The sequence below is a fragment of the Protopterus annectens genome, chromosome 14.part0, assembly GCF_019279795.1.
Source record: "Protopterus annectens isolate FY-2018-M chromosome 14.part0, PAN1.0, whole genome shotgun sequence".
NCBI classification, from domain to species: Eukaryota; Metazoa; Chordata; order Ceratodontiformes; family Protopteridae; genus Protopterus; species Protopterus annectens.
The window spans coordinates 195,501,552-195,523,933 of record NC_056748.1 but is presented as its reverse complement, the minus strand read 5'-3'; the positions used below and the strand labels follow the sequence as shown (position 1 = coordinate 195,523,933).

Below are 22,382 nucleotides of genomic sequence, written 5' to 3'. Positions count from 1 at the left end.
AAGAAATCAACCCCAAAGCATGATACTGCCAACACCATGCTTCACTCTGGGGATGGTGTTCTTTTGGTGATGCAAAGTGTTGTTTTCGCACCAAACCTACCTTTTGGAATTGTGGCCAAAAAGTTCAACCTTGGTCTGATCAGACCATAACACATTTTCCCACATGCTTTTGGGATACTTAATGTATTGTTTTGTAAATTTTAGCCAGGTCTGGATGTTTTTGTGTGTAAGAAAAGGCTTCCTTCTTGCAACCCTACCTCATAGCCCAGATTGTTGTCACATGTAGTACACAAACAGTACTAGCAAGAAATTCCTGCAGCTCCTTTAGTGTTGCTGTAGGTCTTATGGCAGCCTCCCTGACCAGTTTTTTATTTTGTTTTTTCATCAATGTTGGTGGGACGTCCAGTTTTTTGCAACAACACTGTTGTCAGATATTTTCTCCACTTTTTGATGACTGTCTTCACTGTGTTCCATGGTATATCCGATGCTATGGAAATTTTTTGCACCCTTCTCCTGACTGATACTTTTCAGTAATAAGATCCCATTGATGCTTTGTAAGCTCTCTGCGAACCTTGGCTTTTGCTGTAGCAGGCAACCAAGTAAATGTCAGGAAATTGCTACTAGGACAGCTGAACTTTATTTGGGGTTAATCAGAGTCTCTTTAATTGATAGCAGGTGTGTACCCAAGAAGACTGAATGCTGTAATTAAATCAAAATGTGCTTCAACAAAGTATTAGTTTAAGGGTGTGCGCCCTTACGCAACCAGCTTATTTTACATTTATTTTTTAATTTTTATATTTTTCCCCTAACATATATATATATATATATATATATATATATATATATATACACACACACACACACACACACACACACACACACACACACAGTGGATATAAAAAGTTTACATACCCCTGTTAAAATGCCCGGATTTTGTGATATATAAGAAAAATTAGACCACAATAAATCATTTTAAACATTTTTCCACCTTTGATGCAATCTAGAACCTGTACAATTCAACTGAAAATGAAAAACAAACAAATCTGTTAGGGGAAAAAATATAAAAAATAAAAAATGTACAATACGCTGGTTGCTTAAGTGTGCACACTCTTAAACTAATATTTTGTGTCTAAGTATTCAGTACTGACACACTCCACTGCCACAGACACGTGCATCTCATATGTCTGATCAGAAAACTGAAGTATAACTTATTACTGACTCAATTCCATTTTACTGTACGGCACTGTTTGTACAATTGTAGAAATTCCAGTAAACAGACGAAGAAGATCTATCAATTAGCAAAGTATGTACCCTTATTATACACATCCTGAAATTTAATGATGACATATTTGTATCTCCTTCCAGAAAGTATAATAAAGATGCATTAGAGTTATTTTTGCATATATTGGTCTTAAATTACCCAAACAGTAACATTATCTGAAATCTTAAAACAAATGCCTCAAAATACAGTCCTGAGAACCCTGATACAGTAGTTGAAATAATCTGTGATTTACCTGTGACCTATAAAAAGTGACATGCTCTTAGCATATGATGTGACAAATATGTTTCATAAAACACTATTAAAAACATGTGACCAATTTCACTACAAGACATGCATATATGAAACTTTTCTCAATATGATAAGCAAAGGAGATTGGTTATATTAGCACAAATTCAGACGTTAGACCATGTACCAATTTAAAAATATCGAACAGAGAATGCAGTTATTACCATGTAGCACTATCTTAAAATACTGAAATCACATCATTCAACAATTAGGTTAAACTTTACAAAATTCCTCTTTATATTGTCAGTTGTCACACTCACAACTCTGTTTTCTTATATTTGGGTTTGACCCCCTATCTTATGTTTCATTTTCACTGTATTATACATGAATGAACCTGAATCAAAAATATCATAATGTATGTCATCTTACAAATCCCCTTAAATCTCAGTTGTCATGTAAAAGTAGTGCTTGCACAGTAATTTATGAAAATATTTCTCTTCTCCACATTATGTATACTGAAACATACAAATTATTATTACACATTTGGGATCAATCTCAAAAATAGAAAGGACTAAACACAGGGTTAAATGCCACCAGAAAGATTGTGCTGCTCCTGATGATGGTTTAGTAGTAAAGCATGCATTTTCACAACATCATCAACATATGTCAGCAGATGCAGTGCCACAAGAAAACATGAGCAATGTTATTTTACAATACTATTGAAGTCATCTCTTCAGTAAAGAAAGGCATGTATGTTACACACAGATACACACATGTGAACATATAGCCCCCCCCCCACACACACATATCATGTACCAACTTTCTTATACTTTGACAGAACTTCAAAATGACAAATCGCAAATCCAGCTGGATGTTAATTGTGCAAACACAGAAATACATATACTGACACACACAGACACACACTCATATATGTATGACTGAGCAAAGGTAACAAATAGAGAGAAACTGAAACATACGTATGTATAATATATATATATATATATGTATATGCATATGCAATATATGCATTTCTTTTTAATCTGTCACATTCACACACATATGTGAAGTATTCTAAAAGTGAAGGACTCATAAGTATTCAACTCACGAGTGAAAACTTGAAGCTTATTGGCTGTAAAAACTATCAAGTATACTGTTACCTGGTGGCCTCTAAAGACATTTTCACAACACATAACTGTATTATGAATTTGGGATACCAGGTTATTTTGCAGGACAGACCTGCCCAAATCCATCTTAAGTAATGTATAATCCTCACGCCATCTGAACTTTAATATTATCACTTCAGGCTGTATAACTGCAGAGAAAGAGGTAACATTTTCAGTCTGCTACAGTAGCAGCCTCCCTTTTCCACAAATGTTGTATCCTAATTATAATATTAAAGCTTGCAAATGCTGCAGGTGTAAAGGTGGGCTTTCCCCATGTTAAAATCCCATGGGTATTTTTTTCTTGGTGCTGGAGCTCTTTTTACACTTTACCGTATTGCTATTAATCTGTAGTAAACAACTATTTTGCATGATGGTTTTGGAGTACTCAGAATTTTTTATCACAGAATGATTGCGGTGTTGTGTTTTATTTTATTGTGTTAATAGCATAATAAATAACAGCTTGGCTAAATGATTGATGGTGGAAATTCAAGTAAAGACAGAGAGACAGACAGCTAACTAGTTAGAAAAACATATATGGGAAAAATATGTACAGAACAACAGACTGAAAGTTTGATATGTGTGCAAACTATATTCAGCAAGGTAGTAGAAATGAGACCTTTAACATACAGTATTATTTTGCTCCACGTTTACAACAGAAAACAGACCATCGTTTACATATGCTAAATTGTTTTTTGTTACTTTTACTACTGCTGCTAAATTTAATAATCATCACCTACTGAAATGCTTAGTCTGAAAATTGTGATAATATCACAATCCATCTGCTATAAAACATAAATTAGCAGATGTCCAAACAATAAAGCAACAGAAAATGAAAAATACTATTTCTTTCTGTATAGTGTGACTTTTAAGAAACAGGCAAAAAAAAGACAGATATGTTCACAGCTACCCAGGGATAATAGACGCGTATACATTAGTAGGTAAGCAGACTGACAAACAGAAACAGATAGATACAGAAAAAATAGAGAAAATCAAAAATTAATTCATATGCAGTAACTGCCAAGATAGTACGAAGGAAAAATAAATAGTGTAAGAAATAAAAAATTAAGCTATTCTGCAATAGCTGCTAAGAGTGTTTGATGAAGCTATATCCCTCTTAAAGTTGTCATTTCCTATAATGCTATGGTGTACACATTATACACAGTTATTCAGAGGTATTTAAAGTTGTGGAATAAATCTATTCTGAGTTAATGGTGTAAAATCTCACAGCCACACTAGTTGAGTGGTGTCGCTTGTCTCCAACCACACGCTCACTCTCATGTTTACTGAACGATACTTGCTTGAGGGTGACGCGCACATTATGCCACTTCATTGATCATCTCCGCAGTGCAGGGGCACAGCATGTTTTTTGTCTGATGGTCTATATTCATTGTGTGATATTAACAAATGTTGGCTGAAAAGCATCCGACAGGAATTTGTTTTCCAATACTAGACAATCTTTGCTCCATGTGCTCATGAGTAGTTAATTGCTGGAAAACAGTAGTAAATCTCATAGCATGTGCACAAATCTGCAACTGTAACAATAGAGACCAAGGGCTGCTGCTACTTTTGCCTGCAGAGCCAAACAAAGATTACAATTCACTGAACTAGCTTGGCTGATTGGGCAATAAAGAACAAATATAATCACTCATAAACTTTGTTCTGAACATGACATAATACCTTGTTTCAAATCATCCAAGAGTGCATAATGCATCTTGTTAGTCCACATTATCTAGAACAATGCATATTGTTTGCTGCCTGGATCACAAAAGTAAAGAAAATTATGCTAGCCTGAGAAATTATTCTGTTTTAAAGGATGCACCTAAAACATGACAGACAAAGTATTCTATTTTAAATTATGCACTTAAAAAAATGAGATATTTTCTGCTAACATCTGCAGTGCACAGTTTAGCTAAGTACCTTCAGTTTACTACATTTTAAGACATATTCAGTTTTCAAGTATACCACATATATAATAAAAAATGGTATATATGAAATTCTGAAGTTACTTAACTTTACAACCGTGCCTACATATGGCTGTTCAAATTACAGACACAACTGTGCAGGAGGGCATGGCACATACAGTTACTTCTCTATGACATTATTTCAGTTGCTTACAAATGAAACAAGCTTTTATTTTCAAGAGAAAAGGTCTGGTGAGCAAAGAAAAGTGTCTCTTTCTTATGATGTTCTTGAAACAATGTCACCTCCATAAGAATATTTTTCTGCTATTTTCTCCTGTAGAACTAGCCTCCTGAATAACCACTTTTTTGCTGTTACTGTATTACTTTATTTTGGTATATAGCTATGCTCTAGGGCTCTCTTTTTTTTTTTGTTTATTTCTCTGGAGTGGCTATGAAGCTGGTGTACACACATGCACAAACACATGTATGTGTGGGTCTACTTCTACTTATCAAATGTTCACTTGTTCGAATCCAAGATGGCTGACTACACTTCAGTGAAATCATGGACTATTGAACAGCTTTCCCTGGGAAAAGAACCACTTTGCCACCAGGGAAAATACAGCAATAAAAAGAAATTAAACCCACCTGGGTGAGAGGATTTGCCCTCACACCCTCGTAACTAAATATACCAACTGTGAGATTGCACTACACTGGAGAAAAGGGCAAAGTTCACCTTGACAGCCAAGTGGCTCATTTCCCAGGGAAAGCTGTTCAGTAGTCCATGGTTTCACTTAAGTGGAGTTTCATTGAAGTGGAGTCAGCAATCTTGGATTCAAACAAATGAACATACAGTAAGTAGAAGAACGCCCGTATATATAAGTTCTTCACACTAACAAAGAACGAAAGCTTTACACCTGCTCCTGAAATTCGGTACTTCATGTTTTTTATTTTTTATTCTATATTTTGAAGTGTTTAATTCAGATGTATTAGTATTCTTCACACATGACTGGAGAGTTTTTATACCTTAGTTAAAATATATTATATATATATATATATATATATATATATATATATATATATATATTTATGGGTCTACTTCTTTTGACCTAACTTTCATTTGCCTGACACTCATTTGCCTGACCCCATTTGACTGACCCCATTTGACTGAAATTTAATTTGCCTGACACTTCATTTGCCTGACACTTCATTTGCCTGACAAGTATTATTAACAAGAAAATGGAATATGCCCCCTTCCCCACTGCAGTGCGACCCTGGAGTTAGAATATATAGTTAGGGGGGTGTGGGGGGTGAAGCCCCCCACTTCATTTCATATAATATTGTTAACTTTTGATGTAATATTGCTTAGTAACAGAAAAGTAAGTGGGGGGGGTTCGCACCCCACACCCCTCATTGTGGGGGGCTGTGCCCCCCACACCCCCCTAACTATATATTCTAACTCCAGGGTTGCACTGCAGTGGGGAAGGGGGCATATTCCATTTTCTTGCTAATAATACTTGTCAGGCAAATGAAGTGTCAGGCAAATGAAATTTCAGTCATTTGGTCTCAGGCAAATGAGTGTCAGGCAAATGAAAGTTAGGTCAAAAAAAGTAGACCCATATATATATATATATATATATATATATATATATATATATATATATATATATTTCAGTTTTAAGAATTTTGACATTCATATGATGGAGACATGTTTCCAAAAACTCAAAAAAAATCTACATTTCTGAAGTAGGGCAAGCCACCCTGCACCCCCATATGGGGGGGAGGCTGTGTCTCCATAGCCACTGCAAATTATATATACCATCTCCAAGATTGCGCTACAGTGGGGAAAAGGAGGGTAAATCCCCTAATCCCTACTGTACCCATGATCTACACAGAAGTGCTTAAACAGGGACTTTGCCTTTTTTCCCACTAAAGTGTGATCTTGGAGTTGGTGTATGTAATTTTGTAGAGGGTGGAGGGAGCAGCCCCTAACATGGGGGGTAGGGAGTCCCCCCCCAAAAAAAAAAAGGTAGATTTGTTCTTTATTCTTTTAATTCTGAGTTTTCAGAAACTTGATCATCTGGTCTTGACCACATGAATTTCTATTTTCCAAAAACTTAATATAGTAAACCTCCAGACAGTGGACCCAACTCAGTTTGGTTTTGTCAAGGGCAGATCATGCCTATTCAACCTGGTGGACTTGTTTGGAAAGGTAACCAAAGCAATGGATGAGAGAAAAATTGTTCACACTGCTTACCTTGACCTGACCAAGACGTTTGAGACAATACCCCACTTCGGCATTTTTGGCAAACTCAAGAGGATAGGTACAAACTTGTATGTCACCCAGTGAATAGCCAACTGGCTCACAGACAGGATCCAGGAAGTTAGAATTGGGAGTCCACCTCTACAAAGAGGCCAGTTACAAGTGGGGTCCCTCAGGACCAGTCCTTGGACTGCTCCTTTTTGGCATTTATTTCTCTGAGGTCAAGGCAAATATCAGTGGTCTCTGGCTGACTAAATTTGAGGATGATTGCAAATTAGGAGCTGTCATTGAATCCCACACGGACACAAATGATCTCCATGAGGGGCTGACAGAGACAAACAAATGGCATCAGAGCCATGGGTTAAAACTAAATGGCAAGAAATGCATAATAGTATTCTTTGTGAAGTCATCCACCCCCAGTAACTATCATATTGACAATTCACCACTTAGAGTTCACCCAGTAGTCAGCGACTTGGGGACACACATAGATAGTAATCTAGCCTTTGACCATCATGTGTCTAAAGTAGTGAGGAAATCATTCTATGTTTTGAAACTTATAAACAAAGGTATGACATCCAAGTCCAAGGAAGTCATTGTCTCACTGTATTCTGCATTCATCAAACCTATCGAGTGCAATGCCCCCCTTGATATGTATCTAACCAGGCATATCCAACAACTGGAATGTCCACAGAGGTTCGTCATTAAAAGAATACAGGACATAAGAAAAATATCCTATGCAGACTGCTTCAAAGCCCTATTCCTGTATTCTGTATCCTACAGACTTTTGAGGGGAGACCTATGCCTGGCATGCAGGCCATTGTCAGACCCCACTCTCATGGATCTCCTGCATATCCACAAAACAAACTGCACCAAAATTACCCATTCTAAAGACTTAAACCTAGCCTGTGACAAAAATAGGACCTGCTGGAGAGATAGGTATGTATCCTAGAGACTGTCCCATCTATGGAACAGGCTCCTCATCCACATGAAGCAGACTTCCTCCCTAACCCAATTCAAGTACAGCTTGGACAGTTGGATGGGGAACAAGAAATTCATTCCTGGTTTGGCACCTATGTCTCTAATGGACACAGGTAATCTGTAAATGGTTCATCTCCCAGGCCCTTGCTTGTAAATATTTCATCTCCCAAACCCACTTAGGTATCAGAACTTATCAGACATTTGGGATGCATGGCTAGGCTTAAAAAAGCCCTTATGGTCGTTAGCCTTGTAAACACCTGTGAACCTATAATATAAAAAAAATATATATATATATATATATATATATATATATATAAATTACAAATATGGGGAGCTTGCCTTCCACATTGGAGAAGCATGCTTGACAAATTATTTTTTCAGAGATTACAGTTTGGGGATACTGATCATTGGGTAGGTACATCTTCAAAGACTTATACTGGAAACACACTAAATATTGGCTGTTAGCTTAGGAGGTCATTTTACATTTTTATAAAGATTACCCTCTTGTGCTTGGATTTTTTGACATTCAAAAAAAACAGAAGCATAGTTTCTTTAGTGGCATTAGTAGTCAATACACAGCTTTTTGCACTATAAACATAGGCATTCAAGTCTGGCAAGGTGTAACTACTAAGTGTGTAAGAGAATGCTAGCATGCAGGACTGGCTTTGGCAAGAGACTTGATGTTATTGTGGCAGTTAGTGCACAGAGTTAAAGCAATGAGTTGCAATTGCTGGTGTACAAGGTTTGATTCTATCATCCCTCATTTGCCTACTAATGTGCCCATGAGCCACTATGAGCAGATAGTGTTGAGAAGCAACTGAGAATTTGGGCTAGGCTTCTCAATGGTTCCCTTGGACTGCAATCCTAGTAATTACCTATGCCTCTCTCTTCATATTATAAAGCACTCCTTGTTACAGATGGCAGTAAACTGCCTAAATGTTGAGCTTCGAGACCACTTTTGCAATTTCTTTGCACTTCCCATCTAGCTTGCACTAAATATAGCGTCATAAAGTTGTTTTAATTGTATATACTAGAAATCCACTAAGAATATATTATTTCATTTTTCCTATGTACAGTAAACTTTTCGATGCAATCATATCCTTTTCATTTCAGAAAAACTGTACTGTGAAGCATTTGTCATCTGACAAATATAATATGCATTCATGAGTTGAATTCTGGGTCACTTTAGCTCAGGCACATAAAGCTAAGGGCTACATACATGGTTCATTCTGCAGTCCTTGGTTTGACTTTCTTGAACTACTCTTGTAAAATGTGTAACTCTGAACAAGTAACTTAAACCAGAAAAATCCTACAGGCTTACCCAAGAAAAAAAGTCTGCCTTGGGACTTTAACTGAGTAGCAAGCAATTAAATAAATATATACTTACGATATTAAGGCAGTTAGCAAAACTTTGTGTTTTTCAAAAATTGTTCAAAGCATTCTTAACATGATCTTTTTTTTTTTTTTTTTTTGCAATCCAAGGTAAGCCTATACAAATAATGTCAGAGAAAACAAATATTTGGAAAAAGCTACACTTTTTCTTCACAGAGAACAGGACTACTGATAGCTTCAAAAGAAGTAAGCATTATGTAAAATTTCAGATTAAGGCAGCTATAAAGGAGGACAGGCTGCAAGTTGAAATATGTTCCTGAATATAATTATAACAATATAAAATATACACCCAGGAAGGGAAAAAAATAACACAAAAACGTAACCTTAAAAATGTCTTCTTGACTTAAACTAGCTGATAAATAAAGCACTAAAACGTGACATATGCAAGAAATAAAGGATTTTCTAGAAATATAAACAAGAAGGGAAACAGCAGCAGTGACTAAGACATAATGTATTTATCTGACCTTCCTTTTAAAGCTCCAAGGCACAAACAATCAGTCTGTCCAGGCGAGAAGACACCATTAACCTTGCCGGACAACCATGAATGCCGATAGAGTATGGTTAAATCACAGTATGTGCCATATTTCTAAAAGCAGACTTGTCATTTTTTGAGTGACTATTTCATTTTCTGTAAATTTCTTTTACAAGGCAGACAGATGCTAAGGTAGTGCTGCTTCTGATCACAAGACATTACATCGTATGCTGCAAGCATTATAACCTCAACGATGAGGCACTCTAATTGGTATCTAGGGAAGACAAGGATGAAGAAACAGGCGGAAGTGAATAAGATATTCCGTGCACAACTCTAGCTGTTAGTTTTCTTCCTAGATACCTATGAAAAAAATAATGAATTGACATACTCCATAAAAATGAAGAAACAATTGAAATTTTCTGATCAGTGGGCTTAAACATCACAGTGGCATTTAGAGCACTGGTCTAACTGGCTGTTTATTTATGACTCATGAAATATCAGTAGCAGATACTATTGAATGAGAAATCCATCTAATCTGATTTTTTTTTTCTTAGCTGTACCTATTTTGGCCACACCTAGTATTTGCTGACCTCCCATATCACTTACCCCGTTTGTCATTTCTACCTCAGGGCACTACATTCATCAGGATTCTTCCATAAACAAAACATGTGATGTATCCATTCCAGGTAAAGATATAATACCTCATATTTGACTTGAGTGCTTGTAACAATTTTGTAACATTTCCATGTGTTCTACTTACTTGTTTCTTTAAGAAACATGCCATCTACTTATCTTGACCACTCTTGCATGTTACTTGTATTGGAACCATGGATTTTCTTGATGTCTTTTATTCCAAGTAGCAGCAATTCGCATTATTCAAACTTACCTTTTAGATATTTAAGCAACACTATCACTAATCATAATGGTTTTCTATTTTGTTGCTTTGCATCTGCAGTGCTGATGCGTTGGTCAAGTCATAACCTTCTGAAATGTTTACAGTGCTCCAAGAAAGAAAATGCTTCTGAAGAAGGATCCGCTGCATTATTACTTAAAATCACACACTTCAGTTTGCTCTAGCAGATTCATATACCTTTACTTAGTGACCAGATCTACTCAGGTAATATATACTTTCACATTAGCGTTTCATTCATGAATATTGACTGCATTCACTAACATTATACAGGACTTCAGTGTAGGTTGTACATAATTCTTTTCCCAGAAATTCAAAATATTATGAGTCAAGGTATAGACTAATAGTTTAATTTGCCAGTAGCGATATTCACTCTTCTTGCCCTTCCCTAAAGCTGGTCACATTGCAAACTACTGAAGTGTTACAACAGTCAGTCTCAGATTAATATGGACCTCCACGTTATGAAACATTGTTCCTATACTTGTTTAAAACATTATCGCAGTCTTCATCAAATATCCTGGGCTTAGTCCTTCATAAAGCATGTAGCAGTACTTCTACAATGGCATTAGGCAACATGCTGCATGAATCTTTTATGCAGTCTGTATTTTATTGAGTCTATGTTGCGCCCTCTCCATAGGTAAAGGTTTTACAGGGGTATCAGTTAATACTCAGTCCCCCTGCATATTACACTACTAGAAGCATTGCCATGTGCATCCACACTCAATGTGGTTGCCCTTTGTTCTGTGCTTACATCCTACAATTAAAGTATGCACAGCTCTGTTAACTTACATGTGCCCTTTTTTTGTTTCAGGAGTGCCTGATTTCTGCTCATGAACCAACATCGTTATGTCACACCTCGAGGGGAAAAAAAATCAATATGTGTTCTGCTGTATGGTCTGTACATTGTGTAGTCTTTCAGATTGAAAAAACTGTTGCATTGCATCACACTATCAAATAGTCAAAGTGGTTTTCAATTTTATACAAAATCTTACACAATCATTTGAACATCTAACAGTATGCCGGCCCCCAATCTATCTTGTCTGAAGAGAGTGCAGCAGATACAATTAATATTTTGGGGATTCTCTTTTTATTTTGCAGTTTTTCCATGTTCCTTCTCAAAATATTCAGCTAAAATTTGTTTATATTAGTAATGCCTAGTTTGAAAGAAACTATATTTCTTAAGTATCGTACATAAAAGCTTTATTTTTTTTTCAAATGCTAGGTTTTCAATTAGAGATTCGACCACCAGCAAGGTCTGTTCATAAATGAACAAGATTGTAAGAATGAATGTATTCATTTACTCATGCATAAAATGTCCATTGACAGCAAAATATCAGTTTTATTTATGTCAAAGAACAAGCTAAATCTCATCCTGTCAGTTACGGTGAGACAAGGCAGAAACTAGTAAGATGGAAGAAATCATGGCTTAATTTTACAGGCTTTATGAAAAACAAATTTATCAGATATTGTCAGAGAAGAAATTCTGATAAAATTATTCAATTTTTATAGATATAATAAACATTTGGTGAAAAAAATTTTAATACGTCATATTATTTTATGCCTCTCTCTCTAAATCTATATCTATCTATGAGTGTATATAATTTGATCAACTAGTCTAAGTACAATTCATTCAGCATAGCATAAATAAAAAATAAATAATAAATAAATACATAAAATTAAAAAAACACAGATTTTTTTTCAGGAACACAAATCTCCCTGCACCCCCTAACTCACATATATAATACCTCCACTGTCATACTACAGTGGAAGAAAGGGCAAAGCACTTGAGGTTCAACACCAACTCTTGCAGGATCCAGCACACTGTCATAAGGTAAACTGTAGCATTACTTATAAATCTTTAAGGCAGCTAATACCAGTGGATCAAAACTGTACTGAAGAATATCATTAGATCATATATGAGTAGATCCCTTTTTTCAACCAATGTGATTAGACAAAGTGATAGACTACTTGTATTAGACCCTTACATCTACCTGTCTCTCTCTCTCACTATATATATATATATATATATATAATGTATTTATGTGTGTTTGTGTCTGTGTGCATGTGTATATCGTATGTACTTATTTATGTATATGTACCAGCCGAACTGTAGTTGTGCTCATTAACCTTGTAAGTGAATCCTTAGCAAGGTCTGTATTTTAATCCCTTATACCTAACTGCTTTCTTACTTTGAGTGTTTGCCTTCTTGTTTTAAAAGACGTTAATATGCACATGTCCTCATTACATTATAAGCCAATTTCTCCAAATAAATTTCACTGTAAGGTTTTAGAGGTCTATATGCTTCTATAGATGAGTGGAGCCAATACCAGCTACTTTCCTGAAACTACCCCTGCAGATTCTCCCATGGGCTCTAGCTGGTCTCAGATCGTACGCAACATAGTTACTACTCAGAAAAAAATCAAACATAGTTACTACTCAGAAAAACTGAAGTCTGCTTTTCTACCTGGATTGAAGGGTTTATTCTGCAGCTATACAAGTCTTTTGCATCAAAGGAAAACTCATTAAAATTAAAGCTTGCTCTTAAATATGTGGTATTGATGCCAAAAATAGAAGGTTCACTGTTATGTTAGAAGGGAGGTTAATTTATTCCACCATTCTTTCGTAGAAGTAGTGGATCATGTCAGTTTGAATGGCTTTAGTCAAACAGCAGTGAAACAGCTCACTGTTACTGATAAAAGCAATTCTGCACCTACCTGAAATCTAATGGCTCACAATGCAAAAAATAAATAAAACATTTGGTTATTAATCAATCAAATCTCAAACCAGGCACAAAACAAAATCCTAGCCTGAACCCAGATAAATCCCCTTGTGCACTGTATTTCTGACCTACTGTCAAACAATACACACCCTTCACCTTCAGTAAACCAGTCCTCTGCTAACAATACCTCTTTACCGAATACAATTAGTACTCATGTTACTCATTGCCCTACTGGTTCTACTCACACCTTTTTGCTTCACTCAGTTTCTACCAGCCTTATAAAAAACATCTTCTAAAACTCAAACTGCATTCTAATTCAGCAGACAGTCTTCCTGCTCAATACCTCAGGCTTGCTGCTGAGTCTATAGACTACCCATTCAGTATTGTTATAAACAGATTAATCACAGAATCATATGTCCCAGGCATTTGGAAGTAGTCCTTCATTATCACCCCATTGCTATCTTATCACATCTGTCTAAAATACTTGAAAAATGTATGCACACAACTCATTAATTATCTTCTGCACAACATACTATTCTCCCCAACGCAGCATGGTATCATACCAAACCACAACATACTATTCTCCCCAACGCAGCATGGTATCAGGCCGAACCACAACATACTATTCTCCCCAACGCAGCATGGTATCAGGCCAAACCACAACATACTTTTCTCCCCAACCCAGCATGGTATCAGGCCAAACCACAACATACTATTCTCCACAATGCAGCATGGTATCAGGCCAAACCACAACATACTATTCTCCCCAACGCAGCATGGTATCAGGCCAAACCACAACATACTATTCTCCCCAACGCAGCATGGTATCAGGCCAAACCACAACATACTATTCTCCCCAACGCAGCATGGTATCAGGCCAAACCACAACATACTATTCTCCCCAATGCAGCATGGTATCAGGCCTAACCACAACATACTATTCTTCCCAACGCAGCATGGTATCAGGCCAAACCACAACATACTATTCTCCCCAACGCAGCATGGTATCAGGCCTAACCACAACATACTATTCTCCCCAACGCAGCATGGTATCAGGCCAAACCACAACATACTATTCTCCCCAATGCAGCATGGTATCAGGCCAAACCACAACATACTATTCTCCCCAACGCAGCATGGTATCAGGCCAAACCACAACATACTATTCTCTCTAACCCAGCATGGTATCAGACCAAACCACAACATACTATTCTCCCCAACGCAGCATGGTATCAGGCCAAACCACAACATACTATTCTCTCTAACCCAGCATGGTATCAGACCAAACCACAGCACTTCAACTGCTCTGTTATCCTTCATGAACACCATCAACTATGCTAGAGAGTCTGGTCATCGTGTACCTGCACTTTCTGATCTCTCTGAAGTATTTGATATGGTTTCTCACGCTAAGCTCTTCTACCAACTTTCCTTACTTGGTCTGGCATTTCCCTCCCTAGCATGGTTTAAAAGTTATCTGTCAGACAGACAGCAGTCAGTAAAGTGCCAAGGCTCCCTTTCTTCCTTCGTAAATATCACTGGGGTACCCCACGGCCCCATGCTTGGGCCCCTGCTTTTTAATATATTTACAAACAACCATCACTTATCCTCCTGCTCAGCCACTCTTATCCAATATGCCAATGACTTGACCATTATCTGCTCATCAAATAACAGCGCAGCTGCAACAAGTTACTCAGGAAGCTTTTTCATCCATTGAACTCTGTTTGAACAACTCACAACTACTACTCATCCCCAATAAAACAAAACTTTTACTTTTTTTCCCTAAAGGACAAACAGGAAATAAATTTTAAAGTGTATTCCACAAACAACACTCTAATTGACGCATTTCCACACACCAAGCTGCTAGATGTAATCATCAATGAAAACCTTAAATTGGACCCTTATATCCAAAATAACATTAAAGAAACACCATAAACTAGGTATGCTCTACAGACATTCACGCTTTCTTAACCATTCCACTAGTATCACTCTTGCAAACACCTACTTATTATCTTCCCTCCTGTATGGTGCTAATATCCTTACTAATCACCAGTTCTCTGTCTTATCAAACTTGAAACCTGTTATAACAAAACAGGAACATTCACCACAAGTGGTACTTACTCTGCTCACCTTTGAACCTCACTTCAGTCACCATAATGGCTCAAGCTACCACAACATCTTAACTTCTTGCAACTCTTAAGTGGCAACATTTTCTATAAGCCCACTGCCGGCCCTGCTCCAGCATCTGTTCTCCGTACCTACCTCCCCACTAGATCTTTAAGATCCAAACGCAAAAATCTTGTATCACTACACAAACCCAAGAAAAATGCTGGAAAATGCCTCTACTACTATTCCATTGCCAAAGCCTGGAAAAATCTTCCCACAAATATCAGAGCAAACACCATCTTTCTCTCATTTAAATGTGCCTTGAAAGAATTCTTAAGCAAAGCATGGATCTGTTCCTGCTCCAATCCCACTTAATGCTATACTTTAACTACTTATTTTAACTCCCTTTTCTCTTCCCTCACCTTCTCCCTTCTACTGCCATTTTTTTTTTCTTTCAGTGACACATAAGGCTCACACCCCTATTTGTGCCCTCTAACCTCCTGCTCTCCATTCACATCCTAAATACTTTTTGTTACACACTCCAGATCACACTTATCACACTTTTTGTATTTCAAATTCGGTTCCCCGTATGATATCACTAAACTGTATTATCTTACTGTTCTTTCACTTTAAATAATGAATTTTGTTATGATATTCCCTTACTGTAACCTTAGTAAGCAACAGACATTTCTTTTTTCCTCTCCCTTTGATAAATTCAACTAGTTGAAATACATATTCATTATTATACCTTGTCTATGACTTCTTTTCTTAATTATGTATTTTTGGAGCTTTTCTCCCTGGGCATCTGCTGAAAATGGGTTCCTTGGACCCCAGGCAGACTTTCCTGGTAAATAAATGTCAACTAAATAAATAAAATAAATGTTGCCTTTCATCAGAATGTCCATATAGAATACTTAGCCTTAAAGTATCCATTCATTCTTTCCTTCCTGATGCTATATTCCATACTACTTGATCTGGAAGTGTCCATTTTTCCAGAAAGGAAGACCTTACTAACAGTCACATTTTATTTTCAAGTCTGTCAGAAGAGGAAGTTGATTGCCAATTGTGTAAGGATGCAAAGGATTTTTGTCCGGATCTAATAGTTGTGTCCCTTGTGAGTTGCGTTTGCACTGTCCACTGCTGTGTAGGTGTACCACACCTTGTATATTTGTGCTGCTTACTGCTGTGCTGTCCAGGTTCAATTCCATCTAGGACTTAGGTTTGCCTATTACTTGCAATGAATCATACCTTGGTTAGGATTACCAAATAACCCTCCCCTGAGTTGGGCAAGCCAACACAAACTACTCACTCCCACCTCCACAATTGTCTTATATGTACCCTATGCCTGCTGTGTGAACCTGGGTTACCAATGTGTCATGGACACAGCTAGAAGGAAAATGCTAAGTTAAAGGTTAGGAAGATAATAACATGTCAACTAATCAAAAGATAGCACAAGTAGTGTCTGTAATAAGTGAAAAGGTAAACTGTTTACAACTTTCTTTTTATTCCTTATACTTCTCTACAAAGAACAATCTCTCTAAGTATGCTGAGTGTTTAGACCTTTTTTTTTTTACTTTTCTGAGTCTACGTAAACCAGTCCGGTTATGAATTGCCCATTCCACTTCTAACATTATCAGTCTGGCCTTTACTTTTAGTGGCTTTTAATAACACTCTGATGTCATTAAAAACATTTTATTGAAGAAATCTAACATTACACTAGCTAAACAATTTAATCACAGTCCATGTTGGCAGTCTTGTAACATTACTGAAAAATCTATGAAGATCCATTTTTATTACTTAGTACTACCTCTGAACCAGTGCCTCTCATATTACCCATTTTATCACAAGTAACCTTTCTTCCAATATCTAACAATATACAAAGTTCATGAATAATATATGTTAAATTCCCTAGAACTCATTCAGGTGTCCTCTTAGAAAGGATGGAGGGTAACTGTATTATTTGTACATAAAAAGATAGCCTTGAATGACAGACAGAAACATCAATCAATAAATAAATAAATAAACTTTCAATACATTCATTCATATGAATGTATACAGCAAGTAATGAATGAAAACCTGAAAAAAAAAACTTTGGAAATTGATGGTCATTAATTACAATTTATCTTTAATATTTTGCATTTTCATTGGGTCGCAAGCCTTGATGAATATTTATTCATTTTTGATGGTAAATTGTATCTTCTTTCCCACTTTTACTTATATGCATATTTTGGACACCCCAATGGTGTGTGTGTGTGTGTGTGTGTGTGTGTGTGTGTGTGTGTGTGTGTGTGTGTGTGTGTGTGTGTGTGAACTTACACATGTGCGTGTCTGGAACATTTGCTTGTCATAATGTTGTTCTTCAGAAAATGAAACTTATTTAATATTATAACCAAAAATACACAATATTAAGAATGTGTAATTTGCAAGCTATACCAACTGGTTAAAAAAATCATAAAAACTATAATGTTATTAGAAATCTTTAGGATGAAGTGTAATGTAGCGTAATATAGTTAATAACAGATAAGTGCCAGAACGTAATAAAATAGTACCTACCTTAATTTCTGAGTATTTGCAAGTCACTCTTTATGTAGATGACAGCTATTTAATGCTAGTATGATGCAGATGTTGTTATTAACTGAAGTTATGAGGAACACACACATTGCAACACAATCATGCAGTCACGGTTTTGGCAATAACAAATTAATCCATACATTGTAGAGTCATCTAATACAGTAATTATTGCATAGAAGAAAATCAGTTTTAGCTTCACTACTAACAAGGCTATTTATTTTATTTAACTAAGAATCTTCAGATCATGAGAGTGTTAATTAGAGCCAAGCCACCAGCGGAGCTTAGGTCCAATATATACTATTTTTCTCAAGACTACATGTTTTAAAAATAAAAGCAGCAAGGATTAACGCATATTAGTACCCATCTCTGCAAAAACAAATAAATAAATAATAATAAAGTATGGATTTCAACACCTAATGACCAACGTAAGAAATAAAGACAAGAAAAAGAATGTATGTATCTTACTTTACTCACTGCAGGCTTCGCTAATCACATACTTGAATGATGATTCCATTGAAGAGTCCCCTGTGCTGTGGGTTACTCACTGATTATGTGTAAAGAAGTGTCTTAGTTTTAGTATTAAGTCTCAGTCTCCGTTTGTGTAATGAGATACACTATCCCACTGTATGTCAAAATACTCATTATCTTAAATCTGCTCATATAAGCAGACTGTCAGACCACCAGAACTGGACAAAATAACTCTGCAGTCAGTGCAATCAGTGTTTGAACAGTGTAGGCATAAAGAGCATTATAGCGAAGATATCAGAATAAATAAATATTCAACTTTCAGAAATCATTAGCATGTAGATATTAAGTTCACAGCTTGCTAATAACTGTACACATCAATAGCAAAATACTTCTAAAACAAACAAAATAAATAAATAAGTGCAACACATTTTGAAGAAAGCTGTGAACTTTTAAAAATCTAATAAGATGCAGTTGACGTAATGGATACAACTTCACATTGTTTATGGGCAGAACATACTGTAGCTGTGCATCTCCCGTTTTCTTAAAAGAAATTCAGATTCTGAAAGTGATGTAACTAAACAGTTACATTTTATGAAGCAATGCCATGCTGCTCATCAAAACATATATCCCCCATACCTCCTACACATTGACAAACACACACATGCACACACACACACACACTCCTGCACTGGGACCTTCTGTTTTTAATGCTACCATCTCATCAAGAAATGTAGGCACTCTTAATTATCAACTAGAGTTACATTGAGCTCCTCTTCCTAGAAATATAACATCTCAGAAAAGCATAGAATAATAAAATAATCTATCATTCCTGGAAAACTTTAAAATAATATGTATATTTTGTGTGCAAAAAGGGAAATAAATGTATTTAAAGCTCACTAATATCAACTCAAACATCAATCACAGTGTCTCAGAAAACATACAATAATAAAATATTTTTAACATTCCCAGAAAACTTTAAACTATTATGTATATTTTGTGTGTAAAACAGAAAAAAGGAACTAGATTTATATAAAGTACTACAATACCATCACAAACATATCAATGACAGTATCAGACATTAATTCAGAATAAATTATAAATGTATTCCGTCTCCGTAAGATATAATGTGCTCCACTGTTTGTTACTTCCTACTCCCTTCATTTGTTTAATGCTCCAAAAACAGTAGGGTGTTACAGACAGCAGCTTTGGTATGTTTTACATGACTGGAATGCATTTCAATAAAGAAAAGTGAACAATAAGGGCTTTCTGCTACTGTACATTGTTCGGTGTGGTTTTATGTGGTGTTTCTAGCTTTCAGAGAACAAACTACTCATATAAATAAGAACTTGAGATATTTACATCACTAACCTGTTGGAAAAGAAACTAGAACTGCTTATCTTTGTCCACAAAATCCGTCCGATAGGGAAATACATCTCACCTGACAACATTAAAATGCCTTATCAACATAACCTGTGACCTGTGTCAGAAATTAGTTTAACATTAAAACAAGAAACTGCCAGCAAACTAGTCAGACCAAGTGATCTTATTTTACACTGGATCAATGAACAGGTTAGCTTGTGCATATTGTGTATTCAGTCAATGCACTCCATTTAATAACATACATTTCATGTCAAAGTTTAAAATGCTACTAGTCTAGTAAAACAATATACTAAATCATTGAACAATTCAGAAACTCTTTCCAGTTTCATGTACATGATCTCTTAAACAACTTTCCTTTCTAGAAAGAAGAATCTAGACATATAAATCACAATAAAATCTAATGTATCCCAGAGACAATACAGTAGTGCTTCTGCAATGTCCACAACTAAACATCCGAAAAAAGAAGAAAGTTTAACTAGCAATAAAGATGATGCTTCGTTTTACAAATGTTAGGTATATCTAAAGAATTTCCAGAAATCACACAAGCTGTTGCTCAGCTCCCCAGTTTATACAGTGGAGATTCACAATTAAAGACCACTCGCAGAATACAGAAACATGTTTTATAACAGAAATAAGTCACTATTATTATTGAAAATCCAATGATATTACGGAGAATGTGCAGGAATTTACCCATTCGTATCCCCAACGGTTCATTTGCACACACACCCACACACACACACACACTCACACTCACACAGACACACGCACACACTCACTCTGCAGTAAGCTAACAGCAGTTCCCTGTGCAGCTTTGGCAATTACTTATGTTGTGGTGTCACACAGCTGCTGTCTATAAACTTAAGTTAACGAAAAAGAAGACTTTGCAATTTACGTGTCAATAAGCCGGTATAGCTACAGCATGATTGCTCATCCTTGTGCAATATGAAATCAGGTTAAATAAAACACCGCGTGCATTTGATGATAATAATACTAATTATAATAATAACAACACTATATGGCATACAATGCTGCTTTTATATTGAAAATGTTAAAACTCTGAACCGGACAAGGGATTAATAACACAGTAAAAGCAGTTGAAATAGATGTTTTCTGTTTTTACTCACACTGCTGTTTTGTCCAGACCAGTGCACGACAGCTTGGTTGTGTGCCGAGTCCCCTGTTAGAGAAAAAGTGCTTGTTGTTAGTTTCAGTTCTTCAGTAAGAAAAATGACTGGACTTGTCCGTGGGCGGTCAGCCACTCTGCGTCCGTCTGGCAAAAAATTAGCTGCCCTCTGGTCTAAACTGCTTGTCCTGTCCTCCGCACCAGGCTGTGGCTTGATTAGTTTCACCTGTCCCTCGGAAGGTCCCGTTGAAGCGCTGTTACTCCTTTTCCACCTGCCCAAATGCTCTTCTTGCACTCCTTCTTTTAATAATCTCAAAGACGTGTTCAGGCCCTTAGGTTCGTGTCCAGAGCTGGTGCCATCAGTACCTTCAACTTTCCTATGCAATTTCGACAACTTTTGACCATACTTAACATTAACTACATGTTCCTTCTCCATTGTCATTCCAGTAGCTGAAATGTTCAAATTACTTACTGTTGAGGAATTGCCTGATAGCCTGATATCACCTCTGGAAACTTGCAACCCTTCTGGGAACTGTTTTGTTTCCAGGGAATTCATTTCTGCTGCAGAATGTCCAGATGAGTTCTCCATAATTTCCCTTTGCACTATTGCTTCAGATTGCAGGTGGCTATGAGGTAAACTTAAGGATCCCTGATGCCTCACCTGAGCTGGTGACCTGCAGGATCTGCAAGTTATTTCTGCGCTGACACTGCAGCATCTAGAAAGCACAAAACAAATTAACACTACGGTGTGCCACGATTGCAAGCAACTTGAATCTAAGCCTCTTTGCATGGTAGAATCACTAGAGACAATGTTGTTAAAATGTGCCAAAGTGCTGCGAACTTTTGGCTCTCACGCTTTCTACTGCTGCACTAGTGAAGTGACTGTCAGTGTTGACGGCGTTCACGTTTTAGGTTCTGATCGAGTGAGCCTGCACAGACACATGGAGGGAGGAGGAGCTCACATGAATCCAGGCAGACGAGCAGCGAGACCTGGCGTGCATCTGCCTACAGAGTGCGGGTGGCTATGAGCTGCAGCCTGCAGCACACTCCAGCCTTCACTGCAAACGGCACAACGTCGAACTGTAGTACTGCAACGAAGCAATCTATTTGAGCTCAACAGATAAACGCAACTGGTTCTGTTCTATAAACTGTTTGCACATACCAGCTGACGTATTGGCACCCTTCTTGTTTTTATCAACGTTTTGGCGACCCACACGATCGGGATCAGCATTACAGATGCTCTCCCCTCCCTCTGGATCATTTTGGCGTTGACCCATTGCTAATGCAAATAGACCAGAACGCAATCAGCAGTCTTAGAACCGGGTTAGGAGAAGAATTGTGTGGTTCCAATTTAACTGGAGTCAGTGGAGATGGGGAGATGAGCTTCACGCTGTGTTTAGAATAGCATTGCTTGTATTGATGTTTGATGGATTTA

General features: G+C 36.8%; 1 protein-coding gene across 1 annotated transcript in view; it reads right to left on the bottom strand.

The window, feature by feature from the left end:
- The window catches only part of LOC122788638, a 1,051,127-nt gene extending 1,029,117 nt beyond the window's left edge, over positions 1–22,010 (bottom strand). The window contains exon 1 of the mRNA XM_044055538.1: positions 20,949–22,010. Within this exon, the coding sequence (XP_043911473.1) occupies positions 20,949–21,737 (789 nt within the window). The 5' untranslated portion in view covers positions 21,738–22,010. The remainder of the gene's footprint in view (positions 1–20,948) is intronic.
- Between the last annotated feature and the right edge of the window lie 372 nt (positions 22,011–22,382).